We start from the raw sequence: 24,168 nt of genomic DNA on the forward strand, positions 1-24,168 counted from the left end.
GTATCCAACAAGGACAAGGAAGTCAGCAAGTGATTCTTGCCTCAGGCCCTTACTAACACCTATGACTTTCTCCAGTCTCTTTGTGTCTTAAGACTCCACAGAAGACTCCAGTTATTGAAGGACCCACTGAAGTCAGGGTGTGACTAGCCACCCTCTCTGGCCAGGTGCAGAAGCTGCCTTTTTAACAGATCTGCTTCATTTTTCAAGCAGCTTTTCCACTCTCTCTGCTATTCTTTCCTTCCCTCATTTCCCTTCCTCTGGGTTGCAGTCACAGTTAGCAGTAAGGGGGAGATGGTGTGGAAAATGTTATTCAACTTTGCCTCAGTAGCAGAGTTAGTGCCACCATAACAGAAACAGTTTCTATAGCTTTCATAGAAATTTACCTTGGAAAGAAAACAGAGAGAACTACCCTTCCTGTTCATCAAAGGTGAACCACAACAGAGGTTTAGGAAGTGCCAAGAAGGCTTAAAGGGGTGGGGTTTGATTAGAGACTGTCAACTCAAAAGCAGTCACCTGAAACCAAGGAGGAAGACAGAGCAGGAGAGTTAATGAGGCAGGAAGACAGCATTGGAGAATGTGCCTGGGCAGTTTTGTCAGCTTTTCTTTTTGTATTTAAGAGGAATGTGCAAGTCAGGGGAGTGAGAGAGCATGAGATCAATTGCCTTTGTGTTTAATTGTGAAATGTGAAAAGTACCCACTATGTGGGTGCAGCTCTGATGGCATGTGATGTTTATGGTGACAGTTTTCCTGTAGCTAAAGGTGCATAAAAACATTTGACCATCACATGACATTTCAAAAAAGACTCATCTTTAAAAGTGTCTTCTGAAGAAGTTGGCAAATCTATTACGCCTCCCCCCAAGTTATGAGGTTTTGTTATGTGTTGCTGTGTTCAGATTAGGAGACTCAATTCAGCCGTGAAAGTGGGACAGTTGTTTAGTAGATCCTGATCCTGATCCAGTTCATAATCAGGCTAAACCTTCTACCATTGTCAATGACAGCTTTCTTTTGCCTGTAGTCCTGAGTTCCTAAGCCTGTAGTCATCAGTGAAAAGATGCCCATTGACTTCAATAGATTTTAGAACAGGCTACATAATTACCAGTGCAGTTAGACCTAAGGCACTAGAAGTCAGATTTTGCCCACCCCTGAGTGGATATGCTAGAGGAGGTTTGTCCAACTTCTAAAGAGCCAGGGGCCACACACAGCACAGACTGTACCAGAGCAAGCCATGCCTCCACCTCAGGCTGCATGCCATGTGGGCCGCCTCCTGCTGTCCTGCGCATGCATGCAAGTTCCCCTTTCTGGGTGCCCCAGCCTCATCCTCAGTTCCCTGGATGCAGGCTTCTTGCTATGCCATGTTGTGTAGTCACCCTAGGCTGCACCTCCATGCTCCTTGGGGTAGGAAATAGAAGCTGGTGGCGGGAGGAGCCCGGAGGCTGGAGTGATGGAGGGAGCAATCACCCCATAGGAGCATGGGAGTTACAAATAAACCCCTTAAGTGCCATATGTGGCCCATAGCCACCAGTTGGACACCCTTGTGCTAGAGTATCAAAGGATGTAAGAAGCCTCTCTCCACTCTTCCAGGAATCAACCAAAATTTTGTTGGACAGTGCAGTCTCTGCTCGTTGTAAGTGATTTGTGGGTGCTGTCTAAAAGATGACAGGTGAACATGGGGTTTGTCACCCCTCCAGCCTAAAGCAGAGAACAGGTAGTAGACTGCACATTATCCAGGGATGCTTTAACATACTGGCTTGGCCATCACTGAAACTCCCCAAAGGAGTCCTAACAGAGTCACTAGCATCCTCTCATGCTCTCTCCACCCTGGGAGGTCCAGTCATACCCTTTTAATGTACAGGGAGCTGCATCCCCTATGTGGCCTTATTCTTAACACTGTCATCAATGTTTTCAGTTCCCTAAACTCAGGTTCTGGCAAGTAAATAGGGGAGGAAATGGTAGTCAACTATTTTATTTTAAAATGTATTTCTTCATAATCTCTTAAACCTACACTTTATTCTACTAATACATAAAAATCAATTGTTATTCGTGTCTGAGGGTGTTGTGTCAAACATTGCGTTCTGTATTTTACATTGCATGCAATTTTAAAATATTACCCTTTCCAGTTTTCCTTTGTGCAGTGGCTGCTATTCCCATGCTGTTGCCTTTGTTGCTATGTTTTTTGTATGTGCCAAAGACTGATTGGTTAATACTTATGCTATTGGTTCAGCTGTTTCTGTGGTGATTTACATAATTTAATTTGATTGGTGGATTTTACAAATAAGATGTGATTTTCTCCATCATCTTATAATGTGAACTTAGGTCACAGCATTCCAAAGTATTTCAGATAATTAATTCCCAGTACATGTGTATGATGATGCAAATATTATTTAGGAAGAAATAAACCTAAGAATGCTTTGGTTGCAAATGGCTGTGTGTCATCTGGCCTAATCCTTTCTCATATTGAAGTCAATAGAAAAACTTCTATGCATGAGGCTCACTCGTTTTAATGTTGTAAGATGCAGTTTATGAGTACAGTTCTGTGCCTATCTGTAAGAAGAAAGAACTCTACAATCTCTTAATAGAATAATATTGTATGTTATATTTGACATATATGAAATTATTGTACATAGGGATACAGAATTTTGTAAATGCAGAAATATCTCAACTTTAACTGGATATGGTTGTCAATGATGAGATGCAGGGTGGGCTAGTGAATAGAGCTCTAGACTTAGACATAGGAGACCTGGCTTTTATTCTGGGCCCAACTACTATCCTCCTGGGAGTTTTGACCAAGTCCTTTTCTCTGTCTGTTCCTCAGTTTCCCTGTCTGCTAAGTGAGATTGATGGCACTGCACTCCTCTGCAAAGTGCATTGAGGTCTGCTGGTATAAAAACTATAGAAAAATTGGCTACAGTTATTGTGATACTATCAGTAAGCATGACAGGATCTATCTTAAAAATGAGTATGTTTAGAACCTGGGGAAACTTACTCTGCAGTTTAAATATTTGTTGCTCACAAAGTTTCAACAGAGAATCAGTATTTTACATCTCTTTTAACAAAGCACTTTAAACTTAACGTTTTAACCCTGAAAAGCTCAAAACTGCCTTTAGTTTCAAAACAATATTCAAGTGAGTCCTTTTTTTTTTTACTATATAGGAAACTGGTGACTTTTAACCACTGAATACTGAAACTGAATACTGTATGAATGCTGTTGTACACAGCTTCATAAGGATTTTTCCAGCCTGACCAATGGTTATTTTAATGACTTGATAAATAGCATCTGTTTTAAAATATTAATGCTTTATTGTACGGTATTTGAACAATGCAGAATTACTGTGGTCTGTCACATAAATACAATCCATTTCACATATAATGTAACTTCCCTTGCATGCAGAGCAAGTAATTTTTAAAAAGCCCATCTCTAACTCTCATTGTCCAGATGTTTGGTACAAGCTGTCATGAGTTTTCAGTTTCCATTACTGTGTTCCACAGAGCCCACTAACGTCGGAGAATTTTGTTTCAAAGAAATGTTTCAATTTTATGTAGAAATTCACTGTCATCCAAAGCTGCTGCTTGTACAATACAGTTCACACGCACTCTCTACAAGCCGTGAGACAGCAGGCTTTTGGAGTGAAAAATTATGAATGCTATAATAATCTATCCAACAAAATCATAGTAAGTCTATGAAGCTTAAGTGTAAATGTGGCCCAAAGTTCTCCTTTTATTGGATTCATGTGAAGTCTCTCAGCCTCATGTGACAGATACACAAGTCCCACTGAGTGGGTATTTCACCTGATATATCCCATTGTGTGGAGCTTCAGTAGGTCTTGGCAATGTGGGAGTGTATGCGCAAACCACTCAGTGCAGCCCACTCAGAAAAAATGCAGGGTTGTTTCTATGCCCTCTCTGCATATTTTTGCTGGCAAACTAATACTAGTCCTTGGTTTTGACTGAGTTGGTCAGGATGTCTGTAGTCCACATTTGTGTTTCTTAATTCCAGTGTCTGCTGGGGGCACTTTCTTCTGGTGCAGAAAAGAAAAAACGCTTTGACATAGAATAATCTGGGCTCAAAAGTGAATGACATTGTAGCTTTCATTTCTTTGGCCAAGTCAAGCTAAGAGAAGCAAACAGGTGGGTTGTTACCCCCTGGAACACAGTTGATCACCATTAGTGTTTATTAAATAATAATGAAAATAATACATGGTAATATGTGGTAATACATAAGCCTTCTATTTCTGTCCTGCTTTACAAATCTGTCTTGTTTGAGATCAGGTTTTTGTGTGCATCTATTGACTAATGGGACACAATTAATTTAATTATTTTGCTGCCCCTTTCATTCATTCACATGTTTTGTATGTCCCCATATTTGAGTGAAAGTTAGGTGAGAGCATGGGGCTTCTGAGGTGCGCTTCATTCAAGCTTGGAGGACATTTAAACTGCTCTGTGACTATCAGCTTGGTCGAATGATGAGAGATAATAAATGTCCCAAAATGTTCATACAGTTATGTCTGGATCTATGGAGGTATAACTGGGAAACTAGTTTTATGACATCTTTTCCGTTATCTCCCATTATTAGACAAGCATCCACAACTTTCCTTGAAACAATATTCTACTGTTCAAAACAGGAGTAGCCAACCTATGGTACACATGCCATAAGTGGCGTTGGCAGCCTCTGTGTGTAACATGTGGCAGATAAGGGAAGGGGTAGGCACCACAGCAACAGATAGGTCAGGGAGCAGAAAGCAGAGCAGCACATCAGGCATGAAGCAGAGAACACAGTGGTGGATTGGGCAAGGGAAGGGGATTGGAGTGGCATTCAGGGAGGGCTCAAGACTTAACTTGTGTCATGCCTGTCAAAGACGTTTCCCCCACCACTGCTCTAAAAGAACTAACTGAGAATATTAATCCTGATATGAAACTGAAATTTGTATTCCTTCAGTTTTATCCTGTTACTCCCATTAAACATTTCCTTTCCATGCTTTAAATGGTGGGAGATGATTATCATATCCCTGGCTTCCTGGAAACTATTGCTTCTAAGCCAAATTATATTTATTATATTTTTAATACTCGTAGTATTTTCTCCAAAATGAATGTGTCCCTCTCATTAATCATATTATTGTTTCTTACTCAGTTCCTTCCAAAGCTGTTGACCTCTTTGTGGCATTGAGGTGCCTAGAACTGCACTAGTATTCATGTAATGTCTCCCAAACTATTTGGTGTTCAAACCTCTTGAGCTAATGGATTCCTTGTCCAGTTCCCCAAAGCTCTTAAGCCTCCTGGAAAATATTTAGTGATTTGAAGACCTTGTTTCCCATTTCTTTTCCTTCAAACTTGCTGGTGATGCTGTAGGAGTACTTACTCTTTCTTGGGGTTTGAAAGCTAAACCCAAACAAAAATATTCACAAAGGACTAGATAATTTCTAGAAACATTTTCTAATCTTGTACATAGGCCCAAGCAGAATTTAAAAACATACAAGCAAGCCTATCCCTTTAATACAGTTGTGGATACACATATAATGGTTATAGTGGTATCCAGTGATACTAGTATAAACCAAGGGTCAGAAACATTGTCCAGCAGGGGGCTGGAATGACCCAGTTTGAGATGGTCAGGCACTAGGACCCAGCTGCCTCCACCTCTTCTGCCTGCTGCCTGGGTACAGTGCAAGGCAGGGAGAGCCCCCTACTGCCTCCTAGCTGCCAATGGTACAGGGAAAGCTCACCCTCCACCAAAGCCCCAAAGCAGCTGACTACAGCACAATGCAGGGAGATCTCCCTATCTGCCAAAACCACCAGTGACTGGCTGAGGCATGGCATGGGCAGAGACCCCCGCCACTGAAGCCACAGCTCTGTGGCCTCACAGACTATAGATTGCCAGCCCCTGGTGTAAGCTGTTCTGATACAACTCTCATGTCTCCATGCTCTAAGAGTAGTCTAAGTGGAGCAAAAACAATGTAATTTTAAGCTAGTTTGGTATATTTCAAAGTGAAAACACTAAATTCTGTTTAAGAAATAACGATATCATCCACAAAAGTGGGTGAACTCCATCGGAAGCAAACACACACATGCAAACACACATGCACACAAGTATGAACACTGTCGTTTAATTAAAGTTACAGCATATAGGGACTTTAATGATATTCCCATTTCCAGTTCCTCAGAACTTTCTGGGGGGGTTTCTGTTGTGGATAACACATTCCATATGTTTTTCTTAGACTACTCTGATTATTTTTAAGGGACTAAGTGGAAACAATTTACTTTTCTGAGTTATGGAAAAATGAATTTAAAAGCTTTCCATTTTGGGGTCCATTTGAAGGTTTTGTTCATGCACATAATACCAGAACAGCTGAACTTTACAATATGAAACATTCTAATTGACTAGAGTTAATACAGAACTAAATTATTTTCTTAAGGTGATTTAAAGCCCTTAGTTAGAGGTATGATTGTGTTTAGAATAATAATATTAGCTGTAGTGCTAAGTTACAGTTCCACCTAATGTTAGCTTATACATTTTCATCTGCATAATTTTAAGTATAGAATAGTAATATTGGGACAGACCTTGCCCCACTAAAGTCAATGGTAGAATGTTCCCCGTGTAAGATCAAGTCCATGAGGGGCAATGATATGAACTGTTCCACTAAGCCCATGTCTACATAATAACCTTTCTGTACTTGGCAGAAGCTCACCCTCATGTGTTGAGCTGCTCCATGTGGGCGGCTGCCTAAACCACAAACAGTATAGGCATGTCCCTGCTGATTAGCATCGGGGTGGGATAATTGTTGCTATCACTCAGCACTGCTAATTAGCACACCCTGACTGTTGTGCAGACATGGATACAGTGCAGCCAACACAGAGCAGAACAACATGCTTGAGGGAACCACTGCCTTACATGGCAATGCGACCATGTAGATGTGGCCTAAGAACCAAATCCAGAAATGTTGAGTTCCCTTGGTTCAATATGAAGTCAATGGTAGTGGCTCAGAGTATCAAGCCCTACTTTAGAATCACAGCTAATATCTGTGGATAAACTTTTCTACCTAGAAACTTTTCTCTGCTGACATACTTCATTGCAGATTTGTACTGAAATCTCTTTGCTCCTGTGCAGCATGGGAAACCTTTGTACTACACATCTTGTAAACTCCATGGGAGGGAACCATTGTTCTGCACAGCTTGTAAGCACCACAGAAGGAGGTTTTTGTCCTGCACAGTTGGTAAGCTCTGTAGGAGGGCACCTTTGTCCTGCACAGCTGGCAATCACTGCAAGAACGAGTTATGGGGACTCCAAGCTCTGTTAGTGAAGCCAACAGAGCTTGTACATCCTGCAAGCCCAGGGATGTCTGAGGAGAGAGCTTGTAAGCTCCACTAGCCAAATTGCTCTGCTTTTTTTTTCTTGAAAAAAAGAAAGATAAAAGGAATTGAACATCATTCATAAGCATATGCAGAGAAACTCACTTTGATTATTAGTTGGTCATTTGCTCGCACACATTTTTGTACGTACATTTTTTAAAACTTGAGATGAACTTGCATTTTATTATTTCCCACTCAGTTATATTTCTAGCATATTTAGCTCCCTGTTTATTAATTTTCTGTCCCTACTAGTGTATGCTTTACCTCCAATTGAATGTATCATCTGATAATTAATTTAATAAATTAATATGCAGTTTGCTCATTTTTCCAGATCATTAATAATTACGTGTAAAAGAAATGAACCTAGCACCAATCCCTTTTGCACCTCCCTAGATGCCTTCCCAATCCCCTGCACTGATATTTGTCATTATTCATTGTTTATTGTGCTTTAGCCAGTTTTCAGTCCATGTGACAGTGTTCATTTCTGTGCCAATTTGAATTAACCTTGTAAGTAAATTTTCATAAAACAGTGTACAATATGCTTTACTTCAGTCTAGATTCAGCGAGTCAGTCACCACTGCATTGCTCCAATAATGCCAGTATAATTCTATAGAATCAAATGCAGTGTAAAAATATGTAACTGTTATAGTTTAGATATAATGCAAGCATCCTACTTGGTATCTCTCTATAGTTTGTATACCTGTAACTATACAACAGTCTAATAATACAGCTAAGAGTAACTACAACCCACCTAAATATTGAAAATTAAAATCCATTGTGAGTGATTCCTGAGTCTGGCAGCATACTAGAGTTGGCATCCAGATAAACCTATACGGAAAGACACTATAGTGATAACTGTAATTCCTTTATCCACTAATTTTTACGGCATTCAGTCAAGAGAAGTGGTCAACTGTGATATTTGTTCCAGATAAACCTATGCCTTTTTATTCCTAAGGTTTCTGTTACCCAAAAAGGTGCTTTCAGATTTTTTCTTTGACTGTTGATCAATTGTGTTACTGACTTGAAGTTTAAATTTACCAGCTGTTAATTTCTCATAATTCTCTTTTAAAAAATTAGCACCACGTTTGCTTTTTTTCCCCCCAGTCCTCTGGTACCTACCTGATTCTGCATGAGTTTTCAGAAATAATTGCCAGTAGTTCAGCAAGTTCATTAGCTGATTCCCTTAAGACACTGAGATGCATGTCATCCAGACCTGATGATTTGTATATTAAATTTTTCCAAGTATTCCCTTAACTGTTTTTTTTATCAACAGCTATATTGACAAAGTTTTCATTACTTCTAATTGTCAATATCTCTTGTTTTTGGTTTTGATAGAGTGATTATAAAAGCAGTTCACCTTCTTAGCCGTTTTAGAGTAATGGATCTAATGTATTAATGGAGTTGCTGTTTTCTTATGTATTCTTTGTCCTTCTGGAATGCAGTACTTGTTAAAAATAGAAATATAAATGTAGCTCTTCCTTTTGCCTTTTATTCTTTTGGCTATCATTAAATCATTTTGTTTTTTACTGCTTTTATCTTTTTCCTAAAATCCTTAACTGACTGTTCTTGTGTTTGTTTGGAAATTGCCCTGATATGCTTTCTTCAGTATAGATTCCTTTCTATGCTGAGGTCTTTGAACAGTCCCTAATGCAGCCATGTTGGCTGTCTCTCTTTCTTTGTATTTTTTGAATACAACTGTAGTCTTAACATATTTTGGAGTGTTCTGCCTCCCACACTGAAAGGTTTTCATATGTCTTCTCATTACACGATGCTTCTTAGATTTCTCGGTCCCCAAAGAATTTATTTTTCAAAGGCATTGTACTTCTGTCTTATCAATTCATTGCTTAGTAATGTTGAATTCAAGTAGTTTCAAGTAATTCAAGTAATCACGTCTATCGAAATTAATGGGAGTTAGGTCTATAAATGCCTTGGAGGATCTGGGTCTTATACAAATGCTTCCTATTATCTCATGTTCCCAAACAACTCTTTCTATTTGTAGCTAGTATATTCTCAGTGGCTTTTCATATAGTTAACTTATGTTCATCTAGTATACAGCTGAAATATAAGAGACCTTAATTCCTCTCTGAGTTGATATGGAAAGGATCTTAAACCTCCTGTTTCAGAATTAAACCAATCTCTAATTATTGGGAATTAAAATGAGACTTCCATAGGGAAAATTACCCCATATCTGCTTACTGTTCTTGTATTTTCCCCTGATGCATCTGATGCTGGCTGTTGTCTAAAGTATAATACCAAACTAGGACTAAGTGCAACTTTCTGCCCCCCATGGCAGTTCCTGTGTTTTTCTGACCTGGGATAAGTCACTTCAGGATCAGATCCACAGACATATTTTAGGCACCTACATATCAATGGCATTTCAGCAAGAGTTTAGGCATCTGAATAGGAGGTAGACACCTAACTGCTTTTATGGATCTGGTCTGTATTATATTGAGACCTCAGTGTCGTATCTTTAGCACAAAAATAAAATAGGAACCCACATTTTTAAATTATTTTGAAATGTTGATATAAAAATAACAAACAATGCATTGGGAAGGATTTATTAAGATATCATATTCTCTACTTCCTTGCTCATGAAGTTGTCCTCTGTGTAACACAGATATTTCTTTGATGATCAGTGTTGAGCTGCATTTTATCACTCGACAGATGTTTCTGTAAGTTTTTTAATGTATGCAAGTTCCTGTGGGTTTTGGCTCCTCAGAAGTTGGTCCCCTAATTTGACTCACTCGGTCTCCTTCATTCCTGGAAATTGGAAGAAGCATCCAGGTTCTCCTTTATTTAACAGTCAATGCTATCCTTACTCAAAGCACTTTAACTGTGCTATTCATTTGGTTTCATTAGAGCTAAACAAATTTCAGAATTTCTGTCCTGTGAGAAAATTTTGACATTTCAACATTTCTGAAAATAGGACAAAAATCTGACATTTTGATTTTATTGCCAGAATGAAATTTAAAAAATAATTAACTCAGACATGCAAAAAGTTTTCATGTTGACATTCAAAATTAAAACATAATGATTTGATATTCCTGAAATGAAAATGTTTCATTGTGTATTATTGACTCAGCCTGAAGTGCTTTGCCTTCAGTCAATTTACCTTTAAACTGCATTCTCCTCACACTGGCACATTTCCTTCTGGGGATATAGCTCATGGTCCTGAGGCTCTTACTCTCCCCAGTGAAGTAGGCTCTGTGGCCAGATTATATTTCTCATAATGCACCCAGTCATATAACATTGCACAACACTGGGCAGAGGAAAACATGTATCATGGGAGGGATGTCTGGGAAAGAAAGATGGTGTGAGCTGCAACTCTGATGCACAACAGGACAAATGGAGATAATGCGACTTGATTTGAAACAAACTATTTGGAGTTAGTTAAACACTGAAATATTCTGATTCAAATCAAGCCAACCTGAAATGAGATATATTTTATTTCACTTTTCCCAAAGGAAAATCAAAAATGTTCAGCAAAAATTTCCAACAGAAAATATATATTTTGCAAAACAGCATTTTCTGTTATAAATTCCTGATGAGCTGTAATACTGATTTTAAAGATATTTCTGACCTACAGTGTGTCCCTTATCTTTCTCGTACTTACTCTGTCTCCTACATCAATCATCTTTCTCGGTGTTGCCCTTACATTTGTAAGAACCAAAGGGCCAAATCTATTATTCCCACAAAGTCATTTCATATTACTATCTAGCTCATCTTGTTTACATCCAATCCACCCCAGTCTTCTTGCATAAAAATGAATGTGTGGTCTTATAGCGTTAAACTTGTAGGGCTCTCCCTAATGTAAACATGAATATCTGAGGACAAAATTTAATCTTTAAAAGTCTGTGATGGACCAGTGTTGATATTAGACAAGCTGACAGGTTGGGGCCATTTTTCTTAGTGTAGTATTAGTCAAGCAAGGAATCATCATAATCCTAGAAACTAGACAGTCATTGTAGTGATTTTATCACGGGGAAATTGTTCATACATCAATAAGACTGCTACTAGGAAAGAGAAAATAAAAAGAGAAAGTTAAAATTGCTTTAGATCATTATCATCAGCATGTCCCTCTAGATTCAAAGCCTGAATCATTTTTGGAAAAGGGTGAAATAAGAGGGTTGTTATTGGGAAACTTGCTAAGATAATCCTAGTCTTTGTGACATTAGTAAATGCAAGTCTGATATCTACTGAGGAAATGGGAGAGGTGTATGGGAGAAGCAGAGATGGGGGAAAAAAGGAGGAAAAACTGTTAAAGCCTAATTTCTTAAGCTTGCCTTTTTCTTTTTTCTTTGTTTTTTGTTTTGTTTTGCTTTTGTTTTGCTTCCAGAGATGGCTTTTCACAAAGGAAAAGTGTAATTGATAAAGAACAAAACAATATGATATTCCCTCCATGCAATTTCAATTAAATCTAGAACAAAAAATGCTAATATGGGTCTTGGCATGTATAGGAAGAGAGAGGTACAAATGAGAATGATCATTTCAAAGGTGCATATCCACTTTGGGAAGTGCTCATGGAGCTCCACGTAGAGGTGGAGACTGATCATCCATAGAGGTTCAATATGGTACTAGGATATGCAGTGGCAGGGGATGCTTCTGTGATCCCAGTGGTTATATGAGGAGGACTGCTTGTGCAAGAATGGTTAAAGAGTATCTGGTAAAGAGGTGCCTATATAAATGGCTGCAGAGAGAGATTGTTCTGGTGCAAGAGGGTGTATGTCTGTATGTGATGGTGATAGGTCCCATTCTTTATTAGAGATGTCATATTTGTGTGTAAGGCTAGGTATTGTGGCAGTTTTCCTATAGAGCAGTGATTCTCAGTCAAGGTGCCATGAGATCCTTTTAAGGGTGCTGCACCATATTAGCCCTGCTAGGTGTGCAGACATGATTCACATGATAAACCCAGCAATTTCAATTAGGAATCCATAATGAAAAAAACATTCTGACCTGTAGTGGTCTTGCTGAGTTCTTTACGACAGAAAGATTGCTATATTATTTTTCTGTAGTCAAAAATGAGTGAAAGCTGGCATTTGCTGAGGGGTGCCTCATGTCTAAAAAGGTTGAGAACCATTGCTACAAAAGTTGCCTTTTGATTGGAAGATATGTGCAGGGCTGTAGATTGTGGGTCTTTTTTGTGAATGGGGACTTTTATCTTTGTGTTCCAGTGAACTGTCTACATAAGGGGTATCAGTACAATGGCAGGAAGTCTTTGTAGGATGTGACTGTAGTCGGCTATCTGTATAAGATGTGATGGGTTGTCTGTGGAAAGGGTGTCCATATTGTGGGATATCTTCAAGATGTAATGGGATTGTTTTCATGTAAACGGTGTCTATAAAAGGACAGCCGTTTTTGGTGCTGGGGTATTTTTTTTCATATAAAAGCTACCTGTGGGGAAAATTTTCTATGAGATCTGTACAGGGAGCAGGGAGAGAGAGTTGTGTGCGATGTGGATAGTCTTTGTATAAAACATCTCTTGTGTGGTAGTTGGGGTGTAACTTGTATTTCTGAAGAACTTGTGTGAGATTGCTGGTTGCCTTGTTACATGTGGGAAGAGATACCGGTGTGTAATGTGGATTGTCTCTGTATAAATTATTTCTGTGAGTGAAGGCAGTTTATCTGTTAGAGGATGTATACCTTACAGTGAGATGTTTCTGTGGAGGTTGTCTCTGAATGGAGGTGTCTGTATGAGGCCTGGTAGTGACTATATTAGAGGTATCTGTGTGATGGTGGACTGTCTTTGTGTAAAGCGTCTGTAGGGGGATAAGTGTGTGGGATGTCTTTGTTAGCACTGCTGTCCCTTGTCTCTATGTGTTGCTGCAGGGGCTTGGGATAGGTTGTCTGTATATCAGCACCTCGAGGGACCACTCCCATTCTGAAGTCACCCACCCACCCCACATTATAGCTCTCTCCTCTGGGCAGGCCACGGCCATCGTGTCCTTTATTGTTGTAACTCCCAGATTGTGATATTGTCACAAAACTGTTGCTAAGCAACAAATGTGGTTACCAGGTCTCAGCGAATAGCTGAAGGGGAAAGCGAAGTGTTGCACCATTGTAGAGTAACCATAGCAATGACCTACTATTACAGACTAAAGAATTATCATTAACAATGTTAAAGTATCAAATGGAGGCCCAGGATCCAGAGACTTCCAGGCAGCATCTCTACATAACTGAGTTTTCCAGGAAGAGACCCCAACTCTTTCAAAGCACTTGACTCCTTACCTCTCTGGGAGGGTGCCTTTTGATATTATTTTTATTTTTGTTTTAAGAAAATAGGTTTCATGGGGTTAAGGGGACACTGGTAACATAATAGAAGCCTATTACGGTAAAAAAATGAAACAGGTGAATTTTTACGTACAGGGAAGGTACAACAGAAATTGCACTTTCCTGCCTCAATATAGTGTACAGGCTTATATAGTTAAAGGGATTGGTTAAAGTGATGTATTATCTGTTTTTAAAGCCATATAGTTGACTGCCTCTTTAAATGCCTGCCAAAAGATAAGTCAGAGACAGCAGAGTGGAAACTATTACTCCTCACCAAAAACCTAAATATGCTTTTTTCTTAAAGTTAGACCTAATGGATAAAGCTGCTTTAAGGAAACTGTCCAGGGACATACAGCTGTCAGTCAACAGCATGTTTTTGTTTTCAGTGATGATGAGAGGACATCAAACGATCACTGTTAGCTGAACTTCATCCCTCTCCCCTCTACACAGAGTTTCTGGGAATTTACAAGAGTCACCTCTAAACTCTATAGAGCAGTGGTTTTCATCCTGTGGTCTGCAGACCCCTGGGGGTCCGCCAAGAATGACTATGATCAATCAAAAGTATGTGAATACCCACACTTCCAATTCAAAGGGGTCCATACCTCCATTCAAAATCTCCAAAGGGCTCTGCACCTCCATTCAAAATATTTTAGGGGCCTGCAAATACAAAAAAGTTGAAAACCGCTGCTATTGAAAAGCCGCGTTGCCCAGCCTTTTCCAGCCCAAGGCACACTTACATTAATAAAAAATGTCTGCGGCACACCTGTTAAGGCTTGCCTCATCCCCATACTTATGTGCTCATTGTAGCTCATTGCCGCAGCAAAATTGCGTGGCGCAGATGTTCAGAGGCTCGCGAACTGCGCATCCCCCACAGCCAGCACATGCTCAGTAGATGAATGTCCTTCTGCTTGGCTGGTTCTCTCCCTCTGCCCCACAGCCAACATGTGTGCAAGTCTTCTGTGAGTATCTCATCCACACGGCTTATTCATTCACAGCTGGAGAACTTTCCTCTTGTTATTCCAAAATCCTTGCAGCACACCAGGGAGCTCTTTGCAGCACACTTGGTGTGTGGTGGCCCACTGGTTGAAAAAGCACTGCTGTAGAGCAAGGAAATGGCATCAAGACATTCCCTGGGCTGTGGAGGCTCTGTGACAAACCAGAAGTTCCAGAGGATGAAGTGAATCACTCAAGTGGCTGGGGACAGGTTACTTGGCCAAAGGCATGAGTGGAATGGCAGGGGTTTAGGGACCCCAGCCTGGGCTCCTTGGCCTGGCCTTTCTTGCCAGGGGCTGCCCTGAGGAAGAAAGCAATAAGGAGAAAAATTGCAAGTATGCTGGGTGCCTGGTACCTTTGTCTGCCTACTCCGCTGTTGATTTAGTATCATTTAGTACAGCAGTTCTCAACCTTTTGCACCTTACGTCCCCCAACCATTTTGTCCAAAAACCCTGGTCCCCACCATGATAAAAACAAAACCCCACAAAATTGCATTGTCCGAGATATCTGCTGATTCATCTGTTTGAAGTGCAAACAGCTGATTTTTTTCCAAATGGGCAATGAGTTGAAGTCCCACCTACATGACTGTCAAGTCCCACCAGTGGGAGGCATCCCACCAGTTAAGAAACCCGGATTTAATAGAGGGGTAACTCAATGGCAGTTACATTTTAGTTGCACATTGTAACTAAATGTCCCTCCTGGACTTCAGCTGAGAACCTGCCCCCCACCCCAACCTCCCAGTCTATGACCACCAGGGGGCTTCTGAATGGTGACATTTGGTGCTGGCATAAGCAGTGCCAGTGCTGCCTGCTAAGGGCTCACCTTCCCCGTGCTGGGCTGAACCCTGGACCAGCTGCCCCCAGTGAATGAAACTGCTCTTTGTGTCTTGCAGGTACGGAGAGGCACGAGCTCACGTCCTGGAAGAGTTTCCCATCCATTTTCAAGTTCTTCAGTGAAGCAATAGAGGCCAAGACCAGCTCGGTGAAGCCGGCCCCGACCCGGCGCTCCAACAGAATCAGATATGAAGAGTTTTAAGATGCGAGAGGCATCTCGTCGCCGGCTTGTCTTCTGCAAGCAGTCTCCCAGCCCCTCATTAGATTGTTTTCTTCCTAGAGCACAGGGTCGTGATGTATACATCTAAATAGCGTTTTGCATTATTTCTAGATGAGTGCAACTGTCAAAGCAATATGGGTTCACTGGTTGTGCTTCCTGTGGGCTGTAGCTTGGATTTCGTGCTGCCCATCAGTGCGCAGATTAAGGCTGACAGCAGTACTGCACAGTGCAGCATGGTGCAGCTCTAATTGCCCTGACATAGCCCTGCACCGAGCTGATGCCAGAGTTTAACAGCTTCTTCGTGGTCCTATCGCCTGTAGGATTTTGGCTGCTTCCTTCCAGGGGGTCACTACTTATTTTTTATGATGATTTGGACAGGAGCAAACTTGGGGCTTTATGCGTTAAAGAAAAAAAAAACAAACCAAAAAACCCCCAACCAATAATGATTGCTTTTAAATGATTTATCCAGGTAGATTTTCCCCCTCTCCCATTCTTTTCCTTTTTCCTCCCCCCCAAAAAATAGCCTGTAGCCTTTTTAAAAGGCTTAAGACACATTTTTAACAATCTAATGTTCTTGTTTGTGCTTTTATAGGGTTTATTTTTAAAGCCACAGTGACTCAATTGAAATGAAAAAAGAGGGGGGAAAACACAGCACAGAGATGATGAAGTAGCCTCTGGAATTTAAAGATATATTGTTCTTTGTACCACTAACAGTCTCTTTTTTCCCCTTTTCCTTCTGACACCAGGGGAGAGACTCTGCATAAAGTAGCTCCTATGAAATATCAAATTAATGAACAGCTATTTCAGTGGAGGAACGTCCCTGAATTTAAAATCAGGTTGCCAATAAATCTGCACGTTACAAAAGAGAAGGACTACTTTCAAAGCAGCCCCTTCCGATGCTGTTTCTGCTCAAATCTTAGGCTCGGGGCTGTTAACTTGCCCATTTGCAGAGGGAGTTTGCAACCCCTGATCCGTTTGCAGTGGCAAACTGTGCTGCTTGATTTAGGAGCAGTTGTAACATGGAGTAAAAACCTGCATTTTAAAATTGGCTTGCAGAACTCTGTTTTGCTAGATTGATTTTTTTTATATTTTTATTTTGACAAAGCAGCGTGTGAATTAGTGAGAGACACAATTTTGACATTTTGAACGATAAGAAACTTTCCACGCAGTCACCTTTTCCTTCTCTAGGACCAGGCGGTAACAACTTTCTTCCTGTGCTGCTGATCAGAAGAGCCCTGTTGGCCCAAATGTCTGGGAGAGTCCCTTTGTATACATTGTTTCTTCTCCTGGATCAGTGGCCTTCTTTGTAGATCTCCACTTGCTTATGAAAGTCCTACCTTAAAATGCCAGTGGCTTTTTATTATTATTATGTTGCCAATTCAGCAACGGTCTGGACCACACTGTGAAACCGGATAGCAAAAAAACCAAAAAAAAAACAAGTCACAAGTTAATGATTTCTGCTGATTATTTTTAATTTAGAGACTTCAGTGTTCATATTCGGATTTTGTAAAGGTTTGTAATGCCTTGTTCTCCTGTAATTCTCCCGCTTTTAAATGCAGCCAGGCCTAAAATCCATCTGGTACCCCTTCAAGTGTTTGCAAGGAAAAAAAAATTAAGAGGAAGAAGGAAGTTCCTGCCTTATATGCTCATCCTGAAGTGCACAGCCAGTTCCACAGCACTGAAATCCTCAGAAAATCATTGAAATTCCAGACCTCAGAGGGAAGTGTTTTTAGGAGCTGATGTCAGCAACTTTTAACTGCTAATGTCTGATAAGCAACAATACGTGCCTGATACCGTGCCTGGCGTGCAAGGACACTAATTAGTTCTTAGAGTTTTGATGACGCTAAATTGAAGTGATCTTTTCTTCAGTGCCCGTGGCTGCCTCGCCTCTGATGCTGTTAGAGCAGGAGGCGAAAGGAGACCAAAATCAAAACGGTACTTCACCCCACTGCCGGGTGTCTTCAAGCCCAGGGAAGTCAGCATCTGCCACATGGGTTTGTAATATTGACCCCTTTCAGATGTAATCCTCCCCATTGCAGAGCTGCAGGGAGGAATCCAGCCCGGGGGGAGGGCGTTGCTGTCACAATACAAAGTGGGTTTACTTTTCTTCTCTCTCTTTTTTTTTTTGTTTTAAGTGGTCACTGTGGCTTTGGGTGCGTTTTGGCCAGAGCAACCGCAGCGGTCGCCGCGCCCCAGCCCTTCGCAGTGGCAGGAGAGATCCTTGCGGGTCTTTCCATTTTCCTCGCGCCCTGGTCCCCTGCCAAGGCGGCTGGGACACGCCGAGGACATGCACCAGCCCCTGCCGGGGACCTGCAGCCCTCTCCGCACCTCTTTCCCCCGCAACCTTTGCTTGTAACAAGAGTCCATCACTGTCAAGTTGCCCGCGAGCGCTCTGCCGGCTCCTCCCAAGCCCTGCCTGCCTGGGTCTTCATCTCTCCCTCTTCTAGGTGGCCCTTTACACATGTGATCCCTGGGGCAGAGCCCAGCTGGGGGAGGAGGGGGTCCTGCGGGCTCCAGGGCTTCCCCGCCTGCGACTGCCCAGGCTCCTCCACCTGTTGAGCCGGGGGCGGTCGCGGAGCTGTAATGCTGCTCCCTTCCCTCCTCGCCAAGGAGCTGGCGGTCCCGGCCTCCTGTCCGCTCGGGACGGGCAGGCCAGCCGCCCCGATATCTGTGCTGTGCCCCCTCCACACGGGTTTGCATCGCTGGCTTTGCATGTCACATTTGAGCTCTGTGCTTGGGGAAGGGGGTGCGGGGCGGGCGGGAGAGGTCCTGCAACTGACGCGCTTTCCGCTCCGGGCGCGCGTCGGGGGTCGCCAAGGTGCCAAATATCACCAGATCGATCTATTTTTTTATGTTTTCACGAAAAAAAAAAAAAACACTGTAAAAAAAAAAAAAGATTTGTACGGTAAGATTTGCCCTTTTTCAAGTCCCTTTCTGGTGCCCTGGCCCGGCTTGTTTTATTGCTTCTGTAAAGAGCTGCAAAGCACAGGGAGTTCTTATGGACTGTATATTTCTGGTTACACTTAAAACAAAAATAAAGATGCTCTTTTTTTTCTCTCTTCTGAAGTGCCGTGGTGGTTCTTTCCCCAGAGACTCCCTGGCATGGGGCTCTGTGTCCGGTAGGCTTCCTCCAGAGGGGACTGGACACGTCCCCCGACCGGCGCACCAAGGGAATCCAGAGGATCAGTCGAGCAGAGTTTCTATATGGTGTATGGCCGAACACCAGCGCCCCTTGCCTGCTCTGAACTCGCTTTACCTATCACTATGCAAAGAGAGTTTGCGTAAATAATAGCCTCTCTCGGATTAGGTTGTTTTTTTCTAATGGAAGTGGGTGATCCTTTTTTTTTTTTTTTTTTTTTCCTCTGGAGCAATCTGCAAGTTGGCAAATATATTAGCAACTAATAAATGGCAAAGCAATGCCCTTCTCTCCTCCCCCATCCCTAAAACGAGTAAGTGTGTAAACAAACAAACAAACAAACAAAACCCCCTCATTCCCTCCTTGCTTTGTCTGGCTTGATCCTTACAGTAAAGGATATATGGGAATAAGGGACGAATAATCAGAGGCTAATTAATGTCTTATTATTGTATCAAAGCCGCCTGGACCCCGGAGTCAACAGAGATCTTGGAGAGGGGAAGTTCCTCTCTGCTTTCTCGGTTAGAAAGCAGCCCCACGAGTTGGAGGCTCACGATTTCTGGGAGGGCACAAGCCTGTTCACCTGCCTTTGCTCCCACGGCCCAGCTAAAAGGATTCCCGTTAATGGTGCCAGTTCCCGTGGCTTGGCTTTTTTGTGTTATACCACACACCTGGGCTTTGCAGTAGGTGAAGCCGCCTGGATCCACCCATTGCATCTAGTGAAAATTTCCCATCTTGGAAACGGGGAGGAAGCTGAAAAAGACCTGTTAGGCCACCAAAGTGTATTTCAGCCCCACCACCCCTCAGCCTCTCTCCATCTGAATGCGGATTTCTGCCTTCCTCGTACTAAAGTGACTAAGTGGGAGTCTCTTGAATTGTTCCTCTTCCTTTTAACTGATATTCCATTAATCTCTCTCTCTCAAAAAAAAAAAAAAAAGATCAGTTTGAGGCTGGGGAAAAAAGAGTTTTAATCAACACCTAACAAAGCTTCACCCCCTCCTCGCTACAGAATCAGCTTTGTTATCCAGTGTTAGATTGGAAGGAGCAGTCTTGGACAGTCCTATATGTGAAGAATGTACGCGGGGAGGTAAGCTGTTGAAAGGGGGAAAATAACACAAAGTCGATTAACAGTGTTTCTAGGCGAGATGAAACCATCAAAGCATTCCAGCGTTTATCTCCAAATCTGTGTAGTGTAAAAAGGTAACAATGATAGTCTTAAACCGCACTTAGGAGGGATGAATGTTGATTTAATTGATTCATTTGGATCGATATTTTTAAAGTTTCACACCACTGATCTTTCATGTAGTGATGTCTTTAGCAGTCAGAGGTCTGACATGAGCCTTCTCAGATTTCATCACTGGGAAGCTCCATGACATCTGACAATATTAGACAGACTGAGGACTGGTAACTGTGGGACCGAGAGACCCAAATGCCAAAACGATGTAAGAGCAGGGTTGGATGCGAAGGGGGCTTATTATTTTGTCACAAATGAGCCCTGGATCTAAGAGTATCAGAAGGCTGAGGTCCCCACTTCTCCCCCAGATCTTACATCCGATGGGGAAATTTAGCACGGCTGTACTGGGAAGGAGAAAGAGGCCCTGCTATTACCCTGTGCCCCGAAGTGCGATGTGCCTGGCCACACAATCCGGCAGGCTCTGCGCGAGCATTTAAAGTTGCGGGGGGAAACTTTTCGTATGAAATGCAGCACTGGTGTGGATGGAGCGTCCGCTGTTTATCCGCTACTCAGCACCTTGGATCTAGACAGCAGTTTAGATTTATCCCCTTGGTCTTGATTAAGGGAAACGTGGGGCTTCCAGACGATCCCGGCTTTGGTCTCTCTAAGAATTGCCCTCAAACCTACAAATGGAAGCTGCCATAGATAGCCAAGATCCTCCTGCAATGCGCTATGTTTTCTAGCTACCAAAATTAAAATAGCCTTCCAAGAACTATGCAGTGTACATTTTATACTGGCATGCATCTGAAACACACATATATATAGCATTTGTTATAAAGTATGTTGTAAATTAAGTTGAAATAGTCGACAAAGCGTGAAGAGATGAACTTCTCGAGAAACTTTGCAGGAGATGGCATTTATCGTGGTACCATCGCAATGCCACACATTTTCACTTTTCTGTTCCATTTGGGATTGCATGTGCTTGTGAGTATTTCACTAGATCAGTGACAGCTCTTTATTTGCATAATTATATGCTCTGGTCTGAAGAGAAAACTAACCCCCAAATTTCATGGGTCACCAAACTGCGACAATCAATGTTTTATCACGTATGCTAAGCAAAACCTAAGAAGCTATATGAAGTTTCTTGGGGAGTTTTTACTCCTCAGAAAATTAAAGATTTTGTGCCTCTTGAATAGATGCAAAATCTTTCCAAGCTCTTTGTCACTGAATTCCGTTTGAAGGCAAAACTAGAGATTAACATGTAGATCTGGATTTTAGACCCACCAGCATTACTTCAAAGTGGGGTTAGACAGCCAGGTTTATCTCATTGCTAAATTTCCCCGGTTTAAGTACTGTAACTCAACTTTGTGGCTTCAATAACAAAAATGGGGAAATTCAGACAATCTGGAGACTCCTCAAGTGAATAGTAACTGGTGGGTTTGATTTTACATGTTCAGCCGGCTTTTATTCCTTATGTGTTTTCTCCCACCCGCACTCTGTGTGCCGGCGCGCACACGCACATAATTTTCATATTTATGCCATAGATATGACATAGATATGCACAAAATGATTTTTTCTGAGCAACAGGATTTGTTCTGGGCCATCAGCTGCACAATAACCGCATGCTCCAGTTATGGCTCACTATGGATTTCGAACTTGATAAAAATGCATTGTTAGGAAGAAGAATGGGGTTAGTGATGAACGCAGACCCCCAGTAAAAACTGATAAGAAAAAAAAGGCCAAAAATGCAAATGCAGTTAGAAAAAACGGCCATTATTTTGATTTCATTTAAAAAAAAAGAAATCTGCATAGTCCTAGTCCCGGAGCATCGTTCAGACCTGCAGACAGCGTGCGAATCTTGGTGGTTAAGCAGGTTTAAAAAGAGCACAAATAAGGTTTAAATGCGTGTATAAGGCCGGAGTAATAGTGACTACGTGCTGTGGCCCTGCTGTAGCGATTGTGGTTTTGGTTTCATACTATGCGCCTGGGTTCCGCTAGCTATTGGATAGAAAATGCGCTTTTAAAGGGATCTCTCTCTCCCCCTTTCTTTCTTTTTAAAGATACCTGCGCATTTCTGGTAACATTCTGCGTAATATTTCCCTGGAAATGCGCCCGAGAGGGACGATCCAGGCAGGATCATGTTAGAAGAGCAGACGGGAGCTGCTCTGAAAAGTTGCGCAGCTCTGGTACGGGGGCTTTCTGATCAAGAGCGTCCCATGATTGCCACTAAATCCGAACGAGAAGCCTCAGCTTAAGGACCCCCGTCCCTGGCTCCTGACAGCGCTGTCGCAAAGTGGTTTGAAGCAACAGGGACTTTCAAACGCTTGGTGTGAACACGCAGCCCGGAGCACCAGCACTCTCACCTGCTTCTCAGCCTGGGAAAAATAACCTGCCTCTCCGCTCCCATCAAGAGCTGTTGCACTCTGAGTGGAAGGAGCCGAGCCTTCTGGTGGCGGAACTACTTCAAAGGGCTTCTGTAACACAAATACCATGAAAGGCGGATGAGTGAGGCGGGCGAGCTAGGTAAACCCTCTCCCAGAACCGAGTGGGCAAGCCAGCGCCGGGCGGGAGGCTGGGGGCAGCTGCGTCTGGCGAGGCTGAGTCTTAGATCCCTTCGCAAAACTTCCTGGGGAAATTGATCGGATCGATTACCTGCCAGCCAGTGTTTACCAGTAACATTAAGCAGGGAGCCACTCTTTTCCACTTACAGGTGCCCGAGCTGATTACAGCTAGCGCAGGTAGATAGAGGGGACTCCCCAGCCTGTCATGTGAAGCCTGGCAGAATCAGGGCTTTTCCGCTATCCCCTGCCGAGGCCAGGACTAACCCTTCAGACCAGGGGCCTGGAGGGGGGGTCTCTTCTTTTGATGTTTTCATCCCTCTCTAAGCCCCACCTCATCCCGGGCTGTCTGGGCACGTACTTATCTCCACGTCTACCTGCAAAGTACTCCTCTCAAGCTGCTATCTTTGGCACAGCAGTTAGCTAACTACCGCCCCCACTTCCGTCCACCCCACATATACACACACGACACCTCCACACCTTCGCTTGATAATCATAACTTACCTAAGGATGAAATATTGCTTTCCCCCTTTGGTAAAGCCCTGGATGGGATCCCTGGGAAGGGCCAGGTCTAAAAATAACTCCCTCACCACGGCTATGCCACTGCTTTGCTTGTACACACTTTAGAGAGGAAAGCCCATTACCACTACAGGGCGCTTGCAAATATTGATCTGGTGGGCGATAGCAACTCCCAGGCGAGCTGTGCCAGGCGCTGAGTGCTTTGCCAGCTGGTCCCGAGTCCTGTTCCCTTTTTTACCAATCTAACTTTTCCTAGGCTTCCCAGGCAGGAGGGACTTGCCGGATTTATTCAGTGGAGCTCGAGCCATCCTCTGTAGCTCGGTTTGGTCAAGTCTCACCTTGTTTGCTCTCTGAAATGTACTGCAAGGGTTGTTTGAAATACCCTTCCTACCAAATCAGTGTTGATTTAAAATACTCTTGCTACAGAATAGTAATAATAGTAATATAGACGCCAATAATAGTAGTAGTAGTAGTACTAGTAGCACGTCCCTATGCTTGGGTATTGCTCGCTGTTTCATTACTGTCCCTGTTTTCCCAGTCTCTGTATGAGCCCAGCTCACAATCGCCTCATTAAGGAAGTGGATGTAAACGAATCGACAAGCGCAATAATCAAACCACTAGCTGCCTCCTAAGGCTGATCGTGTCCAGGTGCTTTGCAAATGTAAAGCCCCCCTCCCCTTGCCCCGTGGATCCTTACAGAGCAGATCTGAGCCTGAAAACTTCGAGACTTGTTTCTAGCAAATGACTTGGTGAACGGGACTCGGGTTTTTGTTGTTGTTGCTTAACCCTTCCCTGCAGTGGCTCTTTGTTCCGTGGCTGCAGGCTGGGACGTGGGTGGATGCCTTGCGCTCACTGCAAAGCTTTGCTCCAAAGCTTTAGGAAGTTTCTCAGCCCTTTGCTGTGCCTGGCCAGCCCAGCTGGGGAGCGGGTGCGGGGCATGATGGATCGCGAGCGAGCACTTGCGAAGCGCCGGGTGCGCAGGGGGCCTGGAGCCGGGCCGTGCCAGCCCCGCTCCCGCTCCAGCTCCCGCTCCCGCCCCGGCCGAGCGACGGAGGCGAAGCGCCGGGCTGAGCGCTCGCTCCTCAGCACCATGGACAGCGCGCAGCCCTGAGCCGCCTCCGCCAGGCCCGGTC

At 42.9% G+C, this 24,168-nt stretch overlaps 1 protein-coding gene and 1 long non-coding RNA gene across 5 annotated transcripts in view; one reads left to right on the plus strand and one right to left on the minus strand.

The window, feature by feature from the left end:
• The window catches only part of FAM172A (family with sequence similarity 172 member A), a 427,259-nt gene extending 408,600 nt beyond the window's left edge, over positions 1 to 18,659 (plus strand). For all 4 annotated transcript variants that reach the window (XM_019516886.1, XM_019516887.1, XM_019516888.1 and 1 more), the window contains one exon: positions 15,491 to 18,659. In XM_019516886.1, the coding sequence (XP_019372431.1) occupies positions 15,491 to 15,633 (143 nt within the window). In that variant the 3' untranslated portion in view covers positions 15,634 to 18,659. The remainder of the gene's footprint in view (positions 1 to 15,490) is intronic.
• A 1,003-nt stretch (positions 18,660 to 19,662) lies between these two features.
• The window catches only part of LOC109297235, a 26,410-nt gene continuing 21,904 nt past the window's right edge, over positions 19,663 to 24,168 (minus strand). The window contains exon 2 of the long non-coding RNA XR_002097251.1: positions 19,663 to 22,432. This is a non-coding gene — a long non-coding RNA (uncharacterized LOC109297235). The remainder of the gene's footprint in view (positions 22,433 to 24,168) is intronic.

This window comes from Gavialis gangeticus, unplaced genomic scaffold (assembly GCF_001723915.1).
Source record: "Gavialis gangeticus isolate Ggan-Ray unplaced genomic scaffold, GavGan_comp1, whole genome shotgun sequence".
Taxonomy (NCBI): Eukaryota; Metazoa; Chordata; order Crocodylia; family Gavialidae; genus Gavialis; species Gavialis gangeticus.